The sequence below is a fragment of the Gavia stellata genome, chromosome 26 (assembly GCF_030936135.1).
Source record: "Gavia stellata isolate bGavSte3 chromosome 26, bGavSte3.hap2, whole genome shotgun sequence".
Classification (NCBI taxonomy): domain Eukaryota; kingdom Metazoa; phylum Chordata; class Aves; order Gaviiformes; family Gaviidae; genus Gavia; species Gavia stellata.
This window is the reverse complement of record NC_082619.1, coordinates 2,770,913-2,796,148: the sequence shown is the minus strand read 5'-3', so window position 1 is coordinate 2,796,148 and position 25,236 is coordinate 2,770,913. Positions and strand designations below refer to the sequence as shown.

At 42.5% G+C, this 25,236-nt stretch overlaps 1 protein-coding gene across 1 annotated transcript in view; it reads right to left on the bottom strand.

Annotated features, from left to right (window-relative positions):
- Window positions 1-4,618: 4,618 nt before the first annotated feature.
- The window catches only part of CBL (Cbl proto-oncogene), a 41,490-nt gene continuing 20,872 nt past the window's right edge, over window positions 4,619-25,236 (bottom strand). The window contains exons 3-16 of the mRNA XM_059829666.1: window positions 20,869-21,015; window positions 19,357-19,513; window positions 17,712-17,833; window positions 16,560-16,697; window positions 15,648-15,735; window positions 14,966-15,097; window positions 14,329-14,535; window positions 12,660-12,791; window positions 11,302-11,679; window positions 10,128-10,222; window positions 9,449-9,604; window positions 8,852-8,955; window positions 8,198-8,380; window positions 4,619-5,616 (exon numbers count right to left, since the gene is read on the bottom strand). Of these exons, the coding sequence (XP_059685649.1) occupies window positions 5,336-5,616; window positions 8,198-8,380; window positions 8,852-8,955; window positions 9,449-9,604; window positions 10,128-10,222; window positions 11,302-11,679; window positions 12,660-12,791; window positions 14,329-14,535; window positions 14,966-15,097; window positions 15,648-15,735; window positions 16,560-16,697; window positions 17,712-17,833; window positions 19,357-19,513; window positions 20,869-21,015 (2,320 nt within the window). The 3' untranslated portion in view covers window positions 4,619-5,335. The remainder of the gene's footprint in view (window positions 5,617-8,197; window positions 8,381-8,851; window positions 8,956-9,448; window positions 9,605-10,127; window positions 10,223-11,301; window positions 11,680-12,659; window positions 12,792-14,328; window positions 14,536-14,965; window positions 15,098-15,647; window positions 15,736-16,559; window positions 16,698-17,711; window positions 17,834-19,356; window positions 19,514-20,868; window positions 21,016-25,236) is intronic.

Below are 25,236 nucleotides of genomic sequence, written 5' to 3'. Positions count from 1 at the left end.
ACCTCTTCTTAATGTCATTTTCAGACTTGAATAGGTCCTGAGGGATTATAGACTCTATTAATCAATTCCCTTAGAATACATTACCTCTAGCAATAGACCTGTTAATATAAACTTTGCACAAATCTATCCTGCCCTGTTTGTTAGTGTCATGGTTTAACCCCAGCTGGCAACTAAGCACCACACAGATGCTCGCTCACTCCCCCCAGGTGGGATGGGGGAGAGAATCAGAAGAGTAAAAGTGAGAAAGCTCATGGGTTGAGATAAAGACAGTTTAATAGGTAAAGCAAAAGCCGCACAGGCAAGCAAAGCAAAACAAGGAATTCATTCAACACTTCCCGTCGGCAGGCAGGTGCTCAGCCATCTCCAGGAAAGCAGGGCTCCATCACGCGTAACGGTTGCTCGGGAAGACAAACGCCATCACTCCGAATGTCCCCCCCCTTCCTTCTTCTTCCCCCAGCTTTATATGCTGAGCGTGACATCATATGGTATGGAATATCCCTTTGGCCTGTTGGGGTCAGCTGTCCCGGCTGTGTCCCCTCCCAACTTCTTGTGCACCCCCAGCCCACTCGCTGGAGGGGTGGGGTGAGGAGCAGAAAAGGCCTTGACTCTGTGTAAGCACTGCTCAGCAGTAACTAAAACATCCCTCTATTATCAACACTGTTTCCAGCACAAATCCAAACCACAGCCCCATACTAGCTACTATGAAGAAAATTAACTCTACCCCAGCCAAAACCAGCACAGTTAGGAATTTAACAGACAGTTGTGGTAATAGTTAAAACAGGTACAAAGTCAGTCGCAGTCTGCAAGAGATCCGGGAGATGAACCGAACATCTTGGACTTGGGCACTCTGAACAAGATGACTGAGACAGGCTTGCGCAGGATATTCTTTTTCCAGGACTCACAGAACCAACACAACACAGACGATGTGCTACAACAAAGGAAATTTTATTTAAAAATAAAACTTTGTTTTGTTTTCTTTTTACTGACACAGGTGAATGAAATCCCAAACAAAGAAGCTCTTAGTGGGCAGCATACAAGAATGGAAACAATTAATAAATAACATTAGTATAACCTCTAAACATTAACAATGCATTTGCAAACAAAATGAGGACTTTAAACCAAGTGAACCTTAAAGCTCAGCTACTCTCTGTAAGAATATTTACCTTCTGTTTTTCCTTATTCTTTACAGATCTGAAAGGATTAAATACTGCTATTATATTTTTATATTAATGACACTATTATATTTTTTTAAAATATTTTGTGAAAATCTCAACATTTTTAACACTGATACTATACAAATTGGTATTTGTCATTCAAGAGAAAGAACAACTGTTCCTCCCCCACCAGGAATTTCAAAAAAGATTTCTATTAGGAACTTTAAAAATAAGTGTCCTTATTCCCCACTAATTTTTAAAGTGGCACCTTTAAGAAAGTGCCATGGGAGTTGCATTTTTTCTTGCTCAACTGAAAAGAGACATTTACAGTAATAACCCTGCCTCAGGATTAGCTACAGTAATGTAATCAGTCTAGTGCAGGAAGCAACATGCTGCACTCCGGGCTAGCCTATCTGGCTCCCCCAAGGTAAGGGCTCAGTGAAGGGCATGCAGAAAAGCTGTTTATAGTGAAAGCAAGTGTGCTGGTTCCCAGCAGAGACACTCCATGCCTCAAGCTGCAGCACCTGCAGAGACAGACACCCAAGGGCAGTGCAGCAGACAAGATTTACCACACCCCTGGCAGGACACGTCTCATTTCAGAGTCCCATTCAGCCATGGTGGCACTGAACGCACTAAGTCAGCCGGAAACCCCGTTCAGAACAGACGATACTTCCCTGCTTTCCACAGCTACCTGCTGCTCGCCATGCAGAGACTCACACTCGTCCCGCACATTTCGTGCCCAACTCTCGCTGTACAAAGTGTTTGCTGCTTGCTTTGTGTCCAGGCTGACAGGTAGGGGGAAACCCAGCATTTTTTGTGAGCAGAACTCGTGTTTTGTTACAAGCAAAACCAGTCATGTCCTACAATTCTACTGGCTTCACACCAAGCTTAGTACAGCACCAGTCCAGACAAGTCACTCTTAGTAACAGATAAAGTAGGAAACCTCCACAGTTGAAATGCTACAAAACACAGTGTCATAGTTGAAGTGACAACTGCCCATCTTTCTTGCCCCTTCTTTTGACCCCTTCCAAAGCAGTCTCGTGCTCAAAGGCACCTTTACAGCTTGTCTAGTTCAGGCTCTTCATTTTCACAGAGGGGTGGGTACTCAGATCCAGCCTAGCGATGCAGCATTCCCTTAAGAAAGGCACTAGACATTTGGGTTTGTTTTTTTTTAAAGTAGCATCATAAAGTTAACTTCTTAAGAATAAAGATCAAGGAGGTGAAGGGGAAAAAGAGAAATCAATCTTAGGCTTACCTTTCTGAAAGAACAACACAAAAAATAGAATGTACAGTGCCTGCCTGGATTGACTTCACAGAGCACAGCCATAAGACATGGTCAGGACTCTGCTGCACTTCAGTGGTACTAGCAAACACTCACATGTCTAAGGAAGAAAAGCCAAGACTTAAGTTTCTTAAATCAGTTTGAGACACAAACAGTGCACAGAAAGGACACATGCAGAAAAGTTAGTGATACATGCCACAGAGATTGCTCTCTCTAATCTCTACTACCTGGAACAATACCCACAGGAACGTCTCTCGGCACATAAACCCCAAAGACAGGCCTGTAATAGCTCTGCTAGGCATGATTTAATTTAACATTACAACAAGGCTGTAATACAGGGCTTGTATGGGACAGGGCATCACTACTCTGATCACACACACTGTGCAAGACGAGTTAAGGCTTTCTAGCTGGCTGGACTTGGCTGTTATGCAGCCTTGGCAGTGGCAAGAGTCACACGCCACACTTGAACACACTTGTGCTGAGTTTACACAGCAAGTCAGAAACAAAGTGGCTCCAAACCCAACACGGAGCTAGTGGCAGCACTGGAGAGAACAGGAAAAAGAGGGAAATAAAACCGTAGTGCTCCCTCACAAAAGGGTTTTTACCAGGTTCTCCAGGACAAAGCCAGGAAATAACTCTCATATGCTAGGACTGGTTGCTCAGGCCCACAAGTGTAACATGCAGATCTGCTGAGAGAACCACCAGAGCTGCCCCATGCTCTCAGCAGCACAAGTGTTGGGCTTGCTTCTGTAGAACCTCCCACGAACACACTGACCAAGGCTGCCAGGCATAACTGGCAGAGCATTGCACACAGAAAGAGCAGGACTTGTTCACGATACTGCTGACTGCTGCATGTGTGGGCAGAGAAAAAGAACAGCTCTTCTTCCCCAAGTGCAATATGCACTGACATCCCCTTCTCTGTAACTCAGCACCTTCACCAAGGCCAGACCCTGCTCTTGGCTGTGCCTGCCGTCTCTCTGCACCACTGCAAAGCACCGTGCCCACTGACATAAATCTCATCAGTGTGCTGCTTATGCAGGTTTCAGCCCTGGCCCCAAAACAGCAATGGTGGTGATGGCCTCTAAGTGTCGCAGGAGATCTCCTTATGGTTTCAGAGAACATTTTCTTTACTACAGAAAGGAGGGGAGTAGAGAGAGACAGTTCATGCTTTTGGACCGCCTGGAACCCACTACATCAATTTATAAAGCTGTAGATCTAGAGAGAAACCTATACCCTACATAAAACAAACATTTTATGCTTAGTTCTCTTTGCTAATACTTGTTAAGTCCCCTCCGCCCATTGCAAGCTGTTTCTTTGAGATCTGGGCCCAGCTACTAGATTCTTTAAAAGGCTAAGCTGCATCCAACTGCCATAATCACTCCAACAATATTTCAAGTTGCAACCCTTTGCCTAGTGACTACTGCTGCCCTTAGAGAGATGCAAATAATGCTAGACATGCTTCAAAAGGCTAATAGCCTCTCAGCATACACAGAGAACTTGTTTGTCTGTCAGGCTGTGATCTGTGTATCCCTACTTCATTTAAATCCTCTCAAAAGGAACCATACACTTCTCGCACATCAAGCACCTATGAACAGAGTTAAGTAGCTGAGTATGCAAGTCAGGTTTTTTCAAAGTAACAGCTGAGTACTGACTTTTAAAGCCATGTGAATGTTTTACAAATACAGAAGTTTCCCAGATCTGTTTTAACACAAGCTCTGGCAATACCTTAGAGTAATGGAAACGGAAAGAAGAGCCCCCATGTTGTTTTGATAGCCATGCAGAGAACTGCTGCATTTCTTTTACTGCAAAGCAGGGAAGATACCAACGAGTACATCAGCTGCATCTACCAATTCCACAAAACAGCCTGGCACAAAGACAGTTGGCTCCTGCAAAAGCTCTCTGAAGGAGATGATGGAATGTGTGTGAAGGCCACTAGTCTGCGACAGCCACCATGCAATTAGGATAAACAAAACATCATATTTACCAGGTGCAGCATTCCTAGAGAAAGAGCACACAGGAGTGTCCAGTGACGGCTGCTCAAGCCCAGCAGGGCCACAATCAAGTTTGAGCATTGAAGCACAAAATGCTCAAGGCTAAAAAAGGAGAAGCAGCAGCCAGTTCTTTGCTCTCACTCAAATTCTTCCCACCCTCTCCCACCCCTCAAAAACACGCAAAACTTTCAGCACGTCTAGCTGCCTGGAATCTGGTGCTGCCGGCAAGAGGACACATATGGAGAAATCTAACTCCCAGCACTGTCAAGATCAAAATGCCTGACAGAAGCTAGTCATGCAACCTCCAGGCAAAAAGGGAGGATGTGAATCCTAAACAATAAATGCTATTATTACAGGCAAGAGGGAAACGCCACAGCAAACAGGAAGCAATCGAAAGATTCTTCCAAGGTCTCCTATTTATTCCCAGCAGAAAGTGACCTCCCAGCTGCTCTAAAAAGCCTGAGCCAGACACACAGCAGCGAACAGATCCAAACTTAGTACCATGAACCACAGGACACACCACACCGACCTCGAGACTTTGTTTCTCAGAGCATTCACTTAGAATTCACAGCACAAAACACTCCCCCCGGCCTCCAGGGCATCAGCTCGGGGATCCCTTGTTGTGATACCTTTCTCTACCAACACCCTGGAAATAAATCTGTTCTCTCAAACAAGAGGTAGGGGTAAAGGACTCCAAGACATACACTGTATAAAACACCATTCTGCTCCATTTCATTCCACTCATTTGAAATCTGGAACCACAAAAACCTGATAACTGATTCTCTTGAGAGGCAGGACTGACCTCAGCATGAAGTCTCTAAAGGAACCCCCTTCCCCTTTGGTGCGTAGCTGGGCTACGGCTGCCCAGGCAGTTGGTCCACAGAAGTTGTAGGCGTGGAGGTAATGTGCTATGTGGCCACATGCGCAGGGGAGGAAATGGAAACAAACTCCCGGAGAATATTCTTGGCCATTTCAATATTGTTATGTGCAATGACCAGTGCTTTCTGAATGTCCTGATATGAGTAGCCTTGGCTCATTAGATTCTCGATCTCACTGGAGAGTTGCAATGATGCACTGGTCCCACTGCTGGCTCCGCCTGTTTGGCAGCTCCCTGCTTTCCGCTCAGAATTTATTCTCCGTGGTAGCGGCTTTGGCGGCCTTTCTGGAACTTGAGAGCCATCTGAAAAACCTGGAAGGAGAAACAAACACATCACTTCAAAAAAGGACATGTGATTCCTGCTTGGAACAAAGTGGGAATGACATTAGACTGATAAATGGCACTTCAAAAACATGCCACTGAAAGCTACGTCACTTTCTCCAACCAGCCTATCCTCTCACACAACAGTACGGATCAGCTCAGCTTCCCCTCTTGTGTGCAAAAACAGCTATGGAGATTTTTTTAATTAGGAGGCCACATCAGGCTCATTTATTAAGATAAGACCACATAAATAGAAAAAAATTGACAAGGGATACATGTGTGCATGTAAGCAGAGCTCAGATATCAGCCTTAGAATAAGAAGCAAAGACCTGCTGGGAAAAAATGACACAGAGAATATGCAACTTTACCAAATATCCCATTTCCTTCTGGAATCAGACAGCAACCCCCCCGCCCCATTTAACTGTCCAGATGCTGATCTGTCCTCACAGAACTGTTGTCCACATTGCAGTGTGCTGAGGGAGTGTATGCATAAAACCAGACCTATCAGTTACAACTCAACTACCACAATTGCTCCAGCAACTGAATTATGTTCTCTGAAGGGTCTGCTCCTCTTCCTCTGCCAGCCCATCAGCAGGCCAAGGCCATCTAAAAGAGCTCCTGCTGAAGCTCACCCTACCTAATGGCTGGCTGCTATGGCAGATCAGTAAGCTCAGCCTGTTCCGCCTTTCCTCTCAGTCACTCAGATGTGTTACTTGCCAGTAGCCACATCATGCACTACCCCTGGGGAGAAAAAAGAATAGCCAATAAACCAAACAGGACACCAAACACTAACCCCCTGTATCATTGCAGAAAGCATTTTTCCCTACTCTGCAAATCACAACTTTTCTGCATGAATATTTGACATCACCTTAAAGAAAGTTTTATTTGCCTTCTGAAGAAACTCCTCAAGGCACTCAAGATAGAGCTTTCTAGCATTAGAACTGGTGTACAACAGACAAATCCATAAGACTAAGAATGTCCAAACAATCCCTTTTTAAGAGTGGGCACTGCAGCACTGGTCAGAAAAAAAGCAGTCATTGTGGAGCCTTTCTGAAAAACTTGTACCAAAAGCACTAAGACAGAGTAGGCTCTTCAGGAAACAAATTCATTGAAGCTTCCTCACCAACCACAATGCAGTTCAACTCCCTAATCTTCAAAGTACAAGCTTCTTACACATAAAAAGCTTTTTGTACACTTGAGAAAAGGACTACCCACTTCTCTCCCCCAAACTGTCTTTTGAAATAGCTGTTTCACCTTGAACTGGATCAAATTTCAGAGACCATGGGTCAATTTGAAAGGGCAGCACAGCTTTTTTTGGTAAATGATTAAGAAACTAAATTGTAGGGCACAATGCATGAGAACATAAATCTGCCAAAATGTATCCCATACTAGTCAGGCTTGCTTAACACCAGGCTTCAGCAGTAGCTAATACCCAGTGTTTCAGAAAACTGCATATGCTTCCCAGAGCAGTAACAATCAGCATTTCCACAGTGTTTTTCATTAGCAGATCTCCTACCACTACAAAGCAGGACAACAGCAGTGTTATTTCAGGGCTGCAGAAACAAAGAAGGGTCAATCATTAAGCTCAGTACTTCATTGGGGAGCAGGATGTGAGCTCTCTCTGCCCCTTCTTATCCCTGTCAGCCACATTCTACAGACACAGTGATAGACTTAAAAAGTGAGGCAGGGAGGAGTGGCAAAAGCTAAGAAATTTCTCTGCACTAGTAAACTCCTCTCTGCGCTGAAGAAGGACAAGCTCAGGGAAGGGGAAGTGGTGAAGCAGATGAACAGAAGACTCACTAGGGCAAGTGATGGCCCTGAGTAAAGGAGGCTCTGCCTCCCGTCTGCCTCCAGAAGGAACAAGAAACTCACTCCTCTTACTTGGCAAATCGGCAGGGTGTTCAGACATGCTGAAAGCCCCCCAACAGGAAGAGTTTCAGAGCTTCCTTTAGAGCTGCTGGGCAGTTGTAGGGAGTGAGTCAAGCATTATTCAGAAAGGCTTTGGTTTTTCCCTCGGAGAATGTGCCTTGTAGCCAGAAGGACAAGATGTCCTCTACCCCCCAGGGACAAAAAGCTGACCTTGCTGAGCCACTGGGTCCCTGCTCAAAGGAACTGACAGCCTCAAACAGTACACTTGTGCCATCTGCTGGCAACAACCGCAGACGAGACTGAGCCAGACAGAAGCTGTGCAAGGCCAGCCATGTCATCTTCTACTTGGAACAGTGATACGCAGCAATCTTCTGAAGTTCTGTTTCATGCCCTGCTACGCCCTGGTACAAAAGGTATGCCATGCCCTGTAGGAAACAGTGGCTTAAGGAATATCCTTTAAGCTGAGGAAAGGTTTTCCTAACTGTGATTTAAATGTGATTTGCTAGCTCAGTGATTAAATGACCAAGGCAGTGCATTCCAAGTAGTAAACCAAACAGAACATCTAAGAACCAATGTAATTCTGCCTTGTAAACCTGATTTTACAGCTTACATACAAAACCTTGAGTCAGTGACAGAAGTTTCAAACATGCATAGCAAGCCATCAGTACCCCCTACAACATGAAGAGTACGGGTGTCCTCTAACCTGTTACAGGGTCATTTTCCAAAGACATTCGGCTGAAGGCAGGCGTGGCATTGGAGATATCAGACAGTGTGCGACGAGCAATAGCAACCGGTAGCGGTGGTTTGGGGATATCATAACCATCTTCTTCATTTTCTGACTCTTCAGGGCCATTGCTGGCAGTGGCTGCTGCCAGATCCCCTTCATCTAGAATAAGAGGCACATTCTGAGCTCTGGGACTGAACAGAGCCTCTGTTTCTCAAGGCAGACTGTGTTCCCCTGTAGTCCACAGACACTGACAGGACACAGAACTAAGGTTTTGCTGCCAAAACCCCACATTCAATGGAAGCTCTCTCCAGAAGGTAGTATTAGATTAAAAATACTTATGATAGATGTGGGCTGACAACTGCTGCCCAGAAAAAAACAAACAATCTTCAAAACAGCAATTTTTTTAACAACTGTTGAGTATTTTTACAGTGCATTCCAACTAGGCTTCTCAACAACATCCCCACGTGCAGTCTGCAGTACGCAGACCCAGATGCTTCCACACACATCCTAGCTATTTTAACAACAAAAGCAAGTAACATTTAATTTAGCCTAAAATGCTGTTTCAACTGGGACTAGGACCAATTCATTGTACCCCAGTTTCTCAGTTGTTTTTTTAGCACACCCACTCACCAGAAGTGTTGACAGTCTCGAAAGCAGAGGATGCTGCTTGGGAGTGAATGTTGTACATTGCTTCATACATACAGCCATCTGTCTGCTGGTCGCAGTCTAAAACTCTGAGGGAGAGAACACAGATTTCCCTTCAGACAAGTGACAGTGGTCAACCACCACCACCTAGTCTCTGTGACTGAGATTCTACACAGATCCCTGCTTCTAACTGAAACCACCACTGTTCTGTGAAATAATATTTGTTCCAGAAAATGCTCTAGTAATGTCTATTGCAATACAGCATATCAGCTTAAGAGACTTTAATTGATACTGCCATAACACAACCTTTTAATAGAATTTTGAATTTCAGTTGCCGCTGTTCCCAAAAGGTTACCAGCAGAAATAGGGGGGAGTAGTTATCTGACTCCTTTAATACTGTATAAGGGTTCTGCAAAAGAGCAGTAGTCACATTTCATTTACAGTTAGCTATGTTAGTCTAGATCTGGTGAATATCACTGGGGAATTCAGCAAACCAAGCAAGCAAAATCTCCACCCTAGTAAACAAATATGCTTTCCCAGAGCTGTGAGGAGGAAGCACAGTACATACAAACAGAATCTCACCGTAAACTCTGAGTCATTTCCAAAGGCATTTTGATCTCTGATTTTTGTACAGCAGGACCTGGAGGCACCACAGGCAGAGAGGATGGTGACATGTATTCAGTGTCTTCATCGCTTTCAGACTGTTCCCCAGGAGGCAGTTTTGGTACAGGCAGTGGTCTGGAGGCAGAAGAAACAAGATATAAACATTAGAAAAACATTTATGCCAAATCTAATTAATATCGAAGTGGCCTTTAAAATCCACAGCAGAAGCAACAAGCAGTCATCTTATAGTGATTTTGTCTAAAGAAATAACCTGGCTTTCAGGATTCTCAGCAGCCCAGCTGCAAGGTCACACTGGCACAAGCTCATTATGCAAAAGGAAGTTGGCAATATCATCCACAATATACATCACCTACTTCACATAAAGACCAACTCAGAAGCAAATTCAAAAAAGAGCTAATGCCAACTGTAGCCTGTTTCCTATTGCCACAGCCAAGGGTAACTACCACCACTATCCACGGATCTTTGGGACACTCGTTTAATCTATTTTCTCTAGATTGTGTTTTTTGAATCTGTCAGAGATTGAAACAAAGGCTGACAGAGTTGCGTCAAATTCTGTCCCTGGCACCAGCACCGAGAGAGCCCTACGATTACCATTCTCTAAGTTATAAAAGAGCACCTTTGCTAGAAAACAACAGACCTGGCAGCTAAGGAGTAGATCGCATTGGCAGACGAGGAGGGTTTAATTTTGGGGTGTTCACACTCTGAGGTTGTTGGTGGACCACTGTTCAAGCTCTGCAAGAAAAAATTCCAAACCAGGAATCAGAAACATCACATATACCAGTATAGTTGCAAAGCTGTCAGCCAGTCATTCAACACATCCTCTCGGGGAATGAAGCATCTTCACTTATTGCAAAGCATTTACTGAAACTTAGAAATCCAGTAGTTCTGTGACAGTTTTCCCTCAGTGAGGGCACAAGCAGGGTTTTAATCCTGTAACCAACTGCTTGTTTACACAAAAACTGCAGGAACTTCATATCTTTTGAGACTCCAATGGCTTTGGCCAATTCAGCTGAAATAGGCCAAAAGGCCAAAATGGGGGACAAGAGGAAAAGGATGCAGACAAGCACACACATATGGAGACAGAATGACAACTGTTCAAGTGTCATTTTCTTAGACAATCTGGCTAAAAATGTACTTGCTTTCAATTTTAGAAAGCTGGAGGTCTTAAAAGAAAAAAATAGGGAAATGGAATCAAAGAAAGCAAAACTGCTTGGGATTTCTTTTAATCACAGAATCACAGAACCACTAAGGTTGGAAAAGACCTCTAAGATCATCAAGTCCAACCATCAACCCAACACCACCATGCCCACTAAACCATGTCCCGCAATGCCACATCCACATGTTCCTTGAACACCTAAAGAACAGTATGTTGGACTACTAAGTTACACATCATGACATTGGTAATAGTAACAGATCCAAATTTAATTCAGATTTCGTTGTGTTAAACTAATCATAGCTACTACGTGTAGGTTTTTCAGGACTGAAAACTGGGAAAAGTAAATTATACTTTTTCAGCATACCAGCTCCAAATACAAAACACTCTCAGTTTTTCAAAACTGAAAGGTGATCGATGATCATGAAATTGTGACTCATGACTGCTCAAACTGGGATTTCAGCCTTTCTCCCAAGAGGCATGAAAGCACTTCCCTAAGAAGTCCTCCCACTATTCTCCCTTGCCAGGCATTCACCAGTTCCTTTCCATCTCTCCCTTGACACAAGATCGCCCTATTCAGATGTAAACTATGAGAAGAGGGCACCTTGGAGGACTTAATTCCTCACAGATTACCTTCACCTCCAATAGGCCTACTCACCACTGGGTTGTCCAGACTGAGCGTGCTCCCAAGCCGATGGCTGTCAGCCCTGGACTCCATCTGAGAGGGCAAGGAAAAGGGAAGCGAGTGCCTGTTTGACAGTTCTCTCCCAGCCCAAGGGTCACTGGGGCTGAGAGCTACAGATGGGGCTTTTGGAATTGGCCTGGATGGCCACAGATCCGCCTGACGGTTGGAGGGCACAGGGGGTGGTTTGTCTCTCGAAGGACAGTCTCCCGGCGTGCAGGGCAGAGGACGTCTCTGAGGTCGACCTTCAGTCCCAATGGAATGTGGCCTGTCTGGAGGCGGTGGCGGCGGCAGATCTCTGAGTGTGGGTGGGATCGGCAAAGGTTTATCCTTGTGAAGAGTACCAGGCGCAGCCTGGAAAGCAGAAGAATATAAAATATTGCTTAACAAAGGCAGTCTAGCACCGAAACATAGAAGGGAGGGAGGTGGGTGGCAGAAGGGTGAGTTTTGGTTTTCGTTTTATCTATTTTTACAAGAAATTATCTCAAAGGATGTGGAGATAACTCTCCACATCTCCACAAGTTAACCCTCCAGACACACCTTCTCTACAGGCTTGAAGAGGTAACACACTAACTACATGCAGCTACAGCTAGGCACTAAACACACCAGATTATTTTTCTTGAAGGGAAAAAAAAAGCTTACGGCAACATTAGATTGGATTCCAAACAAAGGATACCCATAATTTAAAAAAATTATTCAGTTGTGGGTTATTTATACAAGTTAACATTCATCAGTCAGGAATGAATATGCGTAGAAATGGATATTTTCTTCTGCCTGAACTTTCAAGCATAATTTCATTATTTCATCCAAACCAGCTGAAGAACCGCTGCCTGTCTCAACAGCCAATGACCAAATGCCACCAAGATCACACTACTGCCTTCTGCTAGTCAGTCAGAAAACCAGTTCATCTCTCCCAGTCACACACACTTCATTCCTTCCTTAGTTTTCTACCTGAAAAAGTGCTTGATGGAAAAATTTGTGAAGAAAAGAAAAGTTGGGACAGGAATAAGACACCTTCCCACATCTAGCCTGCTAGCTAGAACAAAACACAAGCCCATAAATGTGGCTCCAAAGGGCACAGGCAGCAGTGGCTGAGGCTGAAAAACAGTGAAAATCACGGATTCCAGGAGGCAGCATTTGCTTTCAGGGCAGACTAGGCTCTTGTGGGGAATAGAAGGAAAGTGGCCTAACAGGACTACAGAAAAGGAAGACGCAAAAGTCTTGTGTGAAAGTACTTAGGGATGTCACAGAGAACATTCAGGGTTCACCAGAATGCTCTTCTTCCTGACTGCCCCACCAAAATCATAGCTGAAAGGGCAAACAGTGTGTTTGACCTTTGAAGTGGTCCCAGGACTGGAAGCCCCAGGCGGATTGGACACTCGCTGCTGCAAAAGATCCAGTCGTGGTGGCACGGGAGGAAGGGTGGCCTGCGGAGCTACTGAGAACGGAGAAGGAGGACGCTCGACCTGAAAAAGAAAAGAATGGGAAAATCAAAAAATGACAAAATCCATCAGAACTCCTTTTCTCTAGAGAGGCTTTCAACCTCTGTGGCTTGTACTGGCTTTTGTTACTATTGGTAACAAATTACTATATTAGTAACAACCACACACCAGTAAATGAAGGCAATTTCACAGTACAACAGCATTCGATCTGCAGCAAGCCTTGAAGATCACCAATGGGCTTAGCTGTGGCACACAACTAAAAATGCACACTTAGCAATGGCACAATAAAAGACAAGCTGTTTTGCTGGAGTAAAAAACGTGCCTTACTGGGCCCTGAGCAGGAGCAAGCTTAGCTTCTTCTCGACACAAGAGGGCATCAGCTGCTGCAAAACCTACTTATCACTGCAGGCACCACTGTGCAAACTACCTTGACTACAGCGTCATGGCTGTTGCAGCAATCACTAATGTGCACCAAAACCTCCATTTTCGTCGCCGGAAAGCTGTTTTTCCACCTAGCAAACCAGAACAGCGCCTGTTCTTCTCTTTTTCATAAAGTTTATTTTACAAGCAAGGCTACTGCTTTCTAACTTTGAAAAGCTTTACACAGGTTTGAAGTCACTAATGCCAACAAATACAGAGTACTAGCCTACTGCAAACCACGATAGGATGTCACACTGAGGAAATTGTTTTGCTTCCCCAAGCTATGTATACAAAAACTACCTCCAGGAATACCGTTTACTGTTTAGTACGCTATTTCACAGGGTAGAAGCTAAAGAGAAATATGACCATAGGTAAACCAGTGTAAAGGATTCTTTCTGACCAGGAAAGACAACTTATTTTAGTGAATTCAACTATTAAAATTTAGCCAAATTCAAACCCACTTCCCTATGCAGTAGAACAGTGCTAAGTGCAGATGTGCAAAAGCAGCAACAAGCTTTTAGAAAAACATGCAGGGATACATAAAGAATGCATGTCTTGTACACATCTCCTGGCAGGAAGTAGCACTAATGGCAGAGAGTTATCACACTTTTATTATACAAATTTATCAGACACCATATAAAAAGATGACAGTCAAATTGACTTCCTCAGCAAAATAGCCTGCCCTCTACCCAGTTAGTCATCAGGACCTTGGGAAGACTGTATCTGGTTGGCTGTATTCATCACTGGGGAAAATGGATGAATTTCTGCTGATATGGGTGAACTATAGCTAATAAATCAAAAACAGCATTGCTAAGCATGCAGAGAAGTATTATAAACCTAGATCTCACATTCCAGTAGGTAAAGCCAGCCTTTTCCCCATCTAAGGATTCTTTCAAGACAACCCACAAAAGATCAAAGATTTCAAAGTGTGACCACCGTTGCTTAATAGAACTGACAGTGTAAACTGAACGGACAAAACTGAACCTAAATCATCGTTTTCCACACTGAGTAAAATCTTTCCTGTTACAAGGTCTGACAACCCCCACATGCGCTAATCACTAAGACCACTGAAAACTGATGGAGAACATGCAGTCTTTCTACATACTGCCACATCTACTAGCACACACTCTGGTGACCTTACTTTGGCACCAGCGAGTTCTTTCATCATGAAGAGGGAATCATCAGCTCTGTCATCATCATCATCGTCATAATTGGGGGAGGGAGTTCCTTCTGCCCCTTGCCGTGACAATCCTCCTCCTCCTCCTCTGGGGTCGAATGGGTCTACTACAATTGGCTCCGTGCCTTTGATTTCACAGCGGCAAAAAGGACAACCCTGGCCTTCCGATTCCTTCAGGGAAGAGAAGAGATCTGTTACAACAGCCACTACGATGCAGAAATTAAACACAGTTTATATATAAAGAGTTTTAAACCTGCTTCTTGGCAGATACCTTTCAACTGAGAGGAAGACAGAAAGGCAAACTGTGCTACTATTATGGGGAGTATTTTCCCTCTGAATTCGAAAACCAGCTTTTTAGCAAGTCCTTGCACTTCTTCCCTATTCCTAGATTAAGAGATCAGGCATCTAACCAGCTTCTCCCTGTACTGGTGAAGCTGGCACTGATGCATTGATATTACTGAACTATGAGCTTATGTCCTCAGTTATGCTATCTTATCTCCATACCAGAAGGAAACTGAACAGTTTTGGGAAAAGAATATACCACTTCTGTAAAAGAGCAACTAGCTTCACTCAGAGAGATTAACAAGATGCAATGCCTCACCTGCCACGCAGTGAGACAGGACGTGCACATCAGATGACCGCATGGTTCAATCTTCACATCCTTGTCGTTTTCAGCACATATTTTACACAGCTGAAACGTGGAGCCCATCTCGCAATACAATTCATATTGTTCCTTGGGGAAAGACAGACAGACATGGTTGATACTTTAAAATAACAAGCATGATTAGTCATAGCTACAAGAAAACCAACGCAAGATTTCCAGGAAAAAAATAAATAAATTCCAAACACAAGAACACTGTGCAAAGGAGAACAGAATTCTCAAAGACTTCACTATAATTTTATGTATTAGATACACCTGTCAAGCTCTGAAAAAAGTGGACTTCAACTTATCCCAGATTTTCATTTAGGTGTCCCAAGAACAGCCTAGGAAAGCAGGGCTCAAGACATGCTGGATGGCACAAAAGAATGAATATTTGGCAGAACATTACCAAAAAAAAATCTTAAAATCTGTCAGCCCTGCATAAAGCTTTATCTAACCTTTGCAATATCCTCTGCCCATTCCTACCATTCAAAGATTTCTGTAACTCCTGTAAAATACAATACATCAGCCTTAAAAACAAGCCTTGGTGATATCAAGTATGTCAGAACTGTATAAACAGCTAACAAGGCTAGAAATTAGGAAGAAAGCAAGTGAGTTTGATGGGATAGAGTACTTTGCTCACCTGTGTAACTTTAATGTGGTCCTGAGGTGTGGGCTCACACAAGCCAGTCAAGTCAGGATTCTGATTCCGGCCATCGGGAAATAAATAACTGTAAGCAGTTGGGGAAAAAAAAGATCTCTCTCTCTATATGTGCATATACACACGTGCATACATACACACACACACACGCGAACACACATATAATGTTTCTTTTGGGGATGGTGGAGGAAAGAAAGAATGAGGGTTAGAAGCAAGGGGTGGGAATTCAAGGTATTCTGAATTCAAAAGACATTTTGGAAGAATTTTACTATCGGACAAAACCCAAACATGTCATTCTTAAAAACAAAAAGAAGCTTGTCTTCCTTTCTGGCAGCAATTTTTATTTTAAACAGGATGTTACGGTCCCAGACTACTCTTCTTAAATCATCCTATAGTGAAACTGTAATATCCAGAGTAAGAAAACTGATGCCATAATATCAGTTGCGGTGGCTCAAATTAAGGACTCGACTAGAAAACTGTCTATGACAAGGGAAACACTGACACACGCTTATCGTCTGCTATTGCAAAGGACAGCGCAGCTCTCCAGTGCAAAAGATAGCTGTCTGAGTATTCTTGAGTGCCAAACAGTTAAGCACATGAATTATTCCACTGACATCAAGGGGACTATTCACGTGATTGAAATGTTTTGCTGAATCAAGGTCTAAATAAAAAGGAAGAGCTGAGAGATGTCCAAAAGGGGCTCACTGATGTCAGTAGTGATTGCTTGACCTCTGCAACATGCTGCCTCTCCTGTGATGTAGATAATGTGTGATGAACCCAGAGGGTATGTTCTACCATTCAACTGACTTTAAGAGCTCACCACAGGATTAAGATTTGTAAAACAAACTCACAGCGAAAAAGGGCAAAAAACTTAATTTTGATAAAATTACTTACAAGCCTTCCCTGAAGCCATCAATCAGTGCTTGAAAAAGAGGTTTGTTGTGGGGGATTGTCTGAAGAATGTTCCCATCTGCAGTGACATAGCCAATGGCCCACTGACCGAGTCGTGTACAACTCAATCGGAAAATATAACTAAAAACACAGAAAGGAAAAGAAACTTCAGTTTGGACCGGAACAGAGAGAAAAGATTAAATGTCAAGTAGGCAGCCTTTGCCTGGCTATCTCAAGTCAGCAAATAAAAACTCGTAGGAATAACTTGATGATTTATACCAGCTTTCCTCAGTTTACCCCCAGGCAGATCAAAGGAGAACCCTGCAATCTGACACGAAGTGAGAAAAGTATCCAAGCAGAGGCCTCCAGGTGAAATTAAACCCAGAATGCAGAGCAAGAAAAGTTAGCATCATTAAAATCATTTGTTTCAAATTAACTTTAAAAAAACGCAACAAACAACAAAACCAACAGACTACACAAGGTTTCCATTTTTAAAACCAGCACAGAACTAACAGCGTAATAACAACCTCCAGAAATGAACACTTGACCCTTCCTGCATATAGAGAAATCTGTTAGCCCTGTTGCACTGGGCCAAGTTCTACCCTGGACATCAGGTAGCCCAAAAACTGCTCAAGTCCACAGCCTGCCCAGAAGCATGTATTGTCCCCCCCAGTCTCTGATGTCCACCCAGCCTGCAGCATTACCTTGCAGCCTACTCTGCCTACCATGCTGCTATCTGCCAAAGCAAATACTGGTCAGCTGCCTTGACTGTCTGAAGTTGGCTTCAAATGTACACACTGCTTCTGGTGGCTGCAATCCACTCAGTTCTCCTGGTTTATGGGAGTTATGGGACCTATAGATACATTTCCTTATTCATGGTCCTAAACAGCCCACTGTTTAGGCTCACTCTGGCAATGTCTGCCTCTGCATTCTGCTCATCCCTGAGGGAGCTGTTGTGACAATTGTGGGGGTGGGCAGGAGGTAAGTCACCACATGGAGGATAATCTCCAAATACAGGGCAAGCTAGGGTTTTTCACAGTTTAAATTTCTGAGGAAGGAGCACAAAGACAAAATAAACCCAATCTCCTCAGTCAGCGCAGTAATCAGCGATGTTAGCAAGAACGATCAAAAAAGGCACTGCTGCCAAGCACTAACCTGCCAGGTTTGTGAATGAATTTCTGAAGCCGGGCTTTCACCTCATCATACGTTAGGAATGCCATATAACCAGGATGAGTCACTGCTAGGCTATTCCAGTTCCTGAGCAAAGAGGACCATGGCTGTAGAAACAACAAAGAAATATATTAACCATGCCCTTCTGAAAGGTATCAACACATACAATATTCCTTAATCAAAGGGATTAGTTCTTCAGTTAAAGCAGCAAGTTTCTTATCCCACCATAAATCCAGTAGAGGAACTAAAACCTACATTCTCATGCAAGCAGCCTTAGCATTTGAGTTTCTCTCTTGTCGGTGATAAAAACATCACCTGAGACAGACCTTAATCAAAACTCCTTTAATAAATGCCCAGCGAGAAGTCACTGAGGTCACAAAAAGACAGCTCAAGAATAGCTACCAATTTGTGCTGCTTCTGCAGAGAAAATGACTCATTCCTGAGACAGGAATAAAGACAGAAGTTTAATAAGATTATGCACAGGACCAGAAACCATGACTAGTCTGATCTCTAACACTGACTTCCTATATGGCCTCAGGAAAGTGACCTCCCCTCTCTGTCTCAGTTTCACTGTGTGTAAGATGCTTGTGACTATTCCTTAACCACCTAACCTCACTTGGGTGTGGCAAGGATTACTGGCTAGTCTAAGATTTGAATAAATAAACCAGCACATACATATTAAATATTCCTTAAAATGATGCATAAAAAGTCGTAACAACTGTTTGAAAGCTCTCAATCCTGACAAGGGCTTTGGTGTCTAAATCTCACCCAATTTTTCCAAATTTCTTAACTTGTCTAAAGGAAGATATTAGCTCTCCCTACGAACTTTGCATCTCTTGGAAATTGCAGCAACCCTTAACTTGCTCTTTATGTACTATAGTTGGAAAAAGTACTGAATGAGATCAGCTACATTGCAACACCGAACATGGGAATTTTTCATCTAGACACATCTTAATTACAACCCACCCTATCACATGGGAAAAGGCAAGTCAGAGCCAAAGAAGTAAGTGTTTGTTCTTGTAAATACCCAATTGCACCATCAGAAGCTGTGTTTTTGAGTTTAGCACTATTAAAACTGTGGGTTAGAATTTTACCTACTATTAATATCACTTCAGTAATATAGATATATCTTGTGCACAGAACACAGACATGTCCACAACATCCTGCCAGTTCAAAAGCTAGGAAGCCCAAATTTCCATGCTTGTGCTCCATCCTGAACAACCCCCCCATGGAAAATAAATCTGACAAGAAAGAAAAGGACAAGGAAAGACAGATGGATAAACTAAGCTTCACATTTCCTGGCTTATAAAAGTTGTGTCCGAACTTCAGTCTAAAAGTGACCTTTGAAAGGGAAAAACTGATTCACGGGAGGATATTGAATGTGCCTTACAGTTGCAGTATATATTTAGACAATTTTTTCTTCTACAACCAGAAGCATCACACACTTTTACTGCAATATAGGGTCCTAAGTATTACTAGAGCTGTTTAGGGGATGAAGTGCGGGACGACCAAATCCCTTACAGCACAGATAATGTCATTTTAGTGTGTAAAATACAGTTTGTCCTGGGAAGAGAGTCTAACCTGAAGCTGAGAGGCAAATTTCAAGTGATTCACGTTCCTCAATTCTTACCTGAAAAAGTCGTGTGAAGATATCAAATTCAAATACTGAAATGTAGTCATTGCACGTCAAGTCAATCGTTGACTTCAGGGCCATGGCTTCCAGCCCTGAACTGATTGGATGCACTTCATGCAAGGCCTGACGGAAGCTCTTCCAAGGAACGACAGTCCTGGGGAAAACCAAGCCATCTGTAAATGCGGTATGTCTGAAGACCACCACCATGTACGCACCTTATACATTTTGTTTGTTAGTATGCACCTCATGATAATGGAAGAGAGAAAAATCAAAATTAGTGACAAGAGATTTATTCATGTTATGCAAGCATAGGATTTCTTGGTACTCCAGAAAATTAGCAGACAAATGAACTTCAGACAATTTTCTCCGCATATGCAAAATTTTGGAATCTGAAGTCCAGCTCTGCTTTCTGCTTTCCCTTTTTCTGCAATCCTATCATGTCAATGCTTATATGTATCCTGGGCTGTATACACCACCATCACTTGAGAAGAATTTCATGATTTGCAGCTGGTAGAGAAGGAGTTAACAGTAAGTCTTTTAGTAGAGGTCTAGACAGTAAAAAAAAAAAAAAAAAAAGCTGCAAACAATTCTCTAAAGAAGGATTAACTGGAGAAGTAAGATAATCAGAAGCCAAAACAGAGGCTCCTGTTTAAAGGAATATTTTCCTTCTTTTAAAATATCAAGTGGAATAGAAACATAGAAAGAACATGCCTAGCTTCAGACAACTGTGTTATTCATGAGTAAATATATATTATTGCTTTTGTTCTGACAGCTACTAATTAGTCAACTCTTTATGTGAAGTACCTTACCTTAGTTAGAAAGCAGTACGCAATTTCATTAACTTTAATCCTCAAACGTTGCTGTGGACACCTCTACAGTTCATTTAGTTAGAATTTTATTAGATACAAAAATTAAAACTGACATTTCAACAGTTTGCAGGCAAATATACATTGCAATTCACTTTCTCCTTCATGCTATCTTAACAAAGCCATTATGCAAACTGACAAAAGTTCAGACAAGCCAGAAGAAAGGTGACTAAGTGGTTGGAAAGAGTAAGTGGAGGGAAGATGAAAAGAATTTAATATAATGGCTTAGCTAAAGGACAACTAATATTGGGGGCATGGTAACCTTTGGAAGAAGAAAGCAGTTTATTTTGCATAGTTCGTGGAGCTTACTTACAAGTTAAGGAACAAAATTAAGGAGAGGAAAATCTAAGCTGAATAATCAAGGGAAACTCTGTGACAGTACAAGAGTCTCCTAGGGAAGTGGGGAAAGACCCACCAGTTGACACTTTTAAAACAAGACAGGCAAAGAACTGGGAAATATAATGTAGGAACAATCCTGTATCTCACCCCAGAGGGTGGACTGAATGACTAGTAGGTCTCTCCCATCATTCATTTTAACCTGACAAAGACCCTTCTGAACTGCAAAACAGAGTTTTTAAAAATACACAGTGCTGTGTGCAATTTGTTCCCACATCCCTATTTTTAAACGCAATTAGAAACTTACTTTTCACCAAAAGCCTTTCTCCAAAATTCTGCAGCATCTGCCTTGGTGATCCGGAACGTGTCTCCCTGGAAAAGGCCACTTGGGAAAATACCTTTGAGTTCTGCCAGCATATGGCTGAATATCAGGGATAACTTTGTCAGGTTACGCCTACAAAGGACCACAAAACCAAACATTTCTTTTAGAAAAGACAGACGTGGTTTAGCACTCTGAACAAAACAGAAATAACACCTATTGCAATTCAAGAAGTATCCCAGCCTCGAAAACTCCTCTTATTTGGGACCTCCTTTCAAGTATTTACCCAGCATTCAGAATATATCCATCACACGTTACTTATCAGCAAGGTCTGTTTGTCAAGACATTTTCCACAATGACTAACTTTGCATAACCTATTTGAGGCAGGCAGGTTATTTCCAAAGCAAACACCCCCAAGGAAATACATTCACAGAAAATGTCCAAAACCAATATTCAGAACTTATCTATTAAGTAACAGCATAATCGGAGCCAAAACCTCATCAGATTCCTTTGCTCTTGGGTCTGAAAATACCTTATGAGAGCACATAAAACTACTACTGCCTTGGACCATGTAAGCTGAATGTCTTTCCAAGTCTCCAGAGGGTCCCAACATAGTAGATATGCTCAGAGAACGTCTAACCAATAACAACAGGCCCAGCTCCCAAGGGAAGGTCAACACTCCTGCAGGTTTCTTCTAAAATGGTAGTAACATGCGTACAAAAGCTTGATGGTCAGGGTGCTTAACCATACTGTGTTGAGTAATTGTCCAATTTGAATTACAAATTGGTACCCCAAGTCCCTTCTCTGCCTGATGACATTCATATATCAGGAGTGCTCTGGTCCATCAGGGTACGCCCTTTTCTAAACTGGAGAGGGAAAGTTGGAGAAGAGATATTCTCTGCTTGGATTTAGTCAATGTGCAAAATATTTCCAGAAATAGAAGACAGGAGGACTGCTGCCTAGCAGAGAGGACACAGCAGCATTGGGAGCATTTTGGGTTACATGCTTCACAAGAAACTAGCATTGGATTAGCATCAAATCCCAGCAGCACAAACTGCAGCAGTGGACTGCTTCTTCCCTCCTTGTAGTCTTAGCGACTACGTTAAGGAGGTAAGCTCTATGTTGTAACTGTGCTACGGAGAAATAGAGCTAGCCTGTAGCACTACAGGAATACCAAAATAACAGTCTTCCTACCTAGGAGTGAAATAATAACACTATTACACACTAGAGAGGTCATCTTCTACTTGTAGATGGAAAAAAAAAAATCTATTCACTAGTGGCACCTCTTTCTCTCATTCCTTTACCCAAATAAAGGATAACTCTCTTCTCTTTCACTCCATTACATTCTCCATATGCTAGGAAAATGGATTTCCTGAAAAGAGACAAGGCTATTTCTAGGCCAGAGGCTTTTTTTCACCCCTACGTCACATGCTTGAAGGTAAAAGAAGGAACTAGTATCACATTGGAAAGGACAACTCCTAAGTTATGTCCAACAGACCAGAGCTGGTCAGAAGACTGCATCAACCACGAAGGCATTGCACAAACTCAAAGTTATGACACTGAGCAACAAGTTATTTTGCAGACTGCAAAATACTGAACCATTTAGAGAGGGGCTAGAAGCAACCCCAGTCACATAGTATTTTCTTAATGCCTTGTTTTCCAAGCTCTAAGTATGCTACTATTGTAGTATGCCATTTCCCTGAAGACAGCTGTGTTTGGCAGCAAACTGTGCTCCCCCCAGGTTTCAGCCTTTCACCAATTTCTACTATTCTGGTTGGATTGGTTCCAATTTACTTAATCTTGGACATTTTTCAGATACCACTTGCTCCAGACACGCTATTCCTAGTTGAAGTACTTATCCTGTTAATCTGCCTGATTGAGGAACCGACCTCCAGCTAAAGAAGATGGGTAACTGCCTCCAACCTTTCCGCAAAAATTCCCTGGATGTTTGGGCTTAGGTCTTCTAGCTCCATGTCATACTTTCATAGAGTCTAACCTCAATTGGAAGTGACCTACTTTGCTTGACATATATTTTACCATTTATTCGGCTCCACACGAGCCCTTTCTTCACGCTGTGACACAGTCTGGGTAGACTAGAAGGTATATAGGACTCAAAACTATAAATCTTTGACAGTAGTTCTCCTTTCTTACCCTTATTTATTCAACTACATTTTAATTTGTGTCTCAGCAATGAAAGCCACTCCAAGTGTTTATAGAAGGTGCCAGCTATAGAGCAAGGGATTCTGGTTTTTGTCATTTCATACACGTCCGATAACAACATGTGCTCAAGATCAACTTAAGTAAAACCAGCCAGATGCTCTTCTGTAGGCTGCTCCATTCAGCAGCTCTCTACTGGATGCATTACACATTCAAACTGTGTGTATTTTAAAGCAGCTATACAATTTGCCTGTATGATTCTATAAACAGACTGAAAAGGTTTGTTGTTCACTTTATCAGTTAATTGGCCTCCACCAAGAGGGGCTATCTGAAAGTCCCCTTGCCTTACTAGTGTATCACAATTTCCAGCCAGCTTGCTTTTGCAGTTTTGTTATACCTTTGGAGTGCTACTGTAATTCCTCACCTTCTGCTTTTAGGAAGGTTTATACAGCATGTCTTAAAAAAACCCCTAACTATACAGGATCCTGCGCGTAGAAAAACTAAGCTGTATCGGAACAGCAAAGTAGTGGTTTCCTATGTGATCACAATCACATTTATGAAGATCAATAGCTCAGGACCTAGATGTATGGATACAATAAGAAGCTGCAGCAGTACAAAAGCAGGCTGTTACCTTATCGGTAGTATCTGTGTATCACCCCACACTGGTGTAATGTTAAGTAATTCAAGGCTGTGTATTCCTCCTTCCAGTAGCAGATATGCAACTTTGCATTTAGCAGGGGAAAGCTCAGATTCTGAGGCACAGCCACTGGCTCATCCTACAGAGATGATGATTTAACTGCAAATTCACACCCCAGCTCCCTCCCTCCAGAGGGTAGGTTCCCACCACATCCCTGCAATGCCTTTGGCTGACAAACACCAGAAAAATTGCAAATCAGAGGTTCTAGCTGCAGAGCTTGTTCCCCAAGCCATCTTCTGAAAGTCCTCACTTCCATAAAATGACAGAAAGATGTCAGCTTATAGCAGTGCAAGGAAAAAAAGCAAACACCATGATATTATGAACCATTTAATCCACCTACAACTCAAGCAAAAAAGAGATGGTACTTGTTTTCACTCAGTTTATAAAAATGGAGGCTTGAGCACAAACTACTAATTATTTTGCTACACTAATGTGGAAGTAACTGGTAAGAATTAAATTCCGAATCATTTTCTTGAAGGGTTAGCATGCAGTATTTGTGTGCAATCTTAGCAAGTAAAGTGGCATCTCACAGCAATGCATTAATGCCAAGTGACTACAGAGTTGGCAATCCTAAAGCTGTTTAGGTATATGGCACAAGCTAGCACTGACTTGCTAGCAGTCTTAACACTTGAAAAATCATGTCCTATTTGTGAAAAAATTCTAAGCATGCTTGAAACTGATGTATGCAATATTTAATAGACAGAAGGAAAGTAATTTCAGGCATATACTCTCCTATTGCTGCCCACAGTGTGAAAATTTGGGTATCATCAGGCAAGCACACTAATGCATTTCTGACCCTCGAACAAGAAGCTAAGTGAGTAAGTGCATGGCTTAAATAAAGCAACAGTTAACACTGCCAGAAGAGAAGGTATATTCCTGTGTCCAGTTGCTTATCAATTCTGCCGAAGAGCCTTCTCCCTTAGCTGAGTTTCAGGAAGCACTTGCAGTCAGTTGAGCACATCATTTCAGCGAGAGAAGTAAGAACTTCCGCAGGCTTAAGGATGGATAAACAAATGATTTTACACACACACGCACATTGAGGGACTCTTTCCAAAGAAAGTTTCTGAATGTTTTCAATTCTTAAGATACAGATGAATATTTGTAAAAAATGATGATAACTTTAGATAAGTAACAGGAAAAACACAGGAAGTGAACATAAAGAGCAGCAAATTGCAGAATATTTTATGTTAGTAACTAGCTTTTACATACAGCAACTAGTTACCAATTCTGTGCTAAAGGGACAAACACTTTCTTTCAAGAGTGCACTCCTTCATTTTAACAAGCCAAGTTACACATTTGTAAATTAATACACACCAAATAAATGCTTGCAATTGCAGTGAACATTTTTACTGGCATATCAAAGTTTAGTGATTATGATTGTATTTTGTTTTTAGTAACATCAGCAACTGTCCTTATGTCCATTGCTTCAACTAAACAGAAACAAGTGTTCTCCCAGAAAAAGGGTACTATTTTCAAAGAACACTTAAGTGACTTAGACCAGA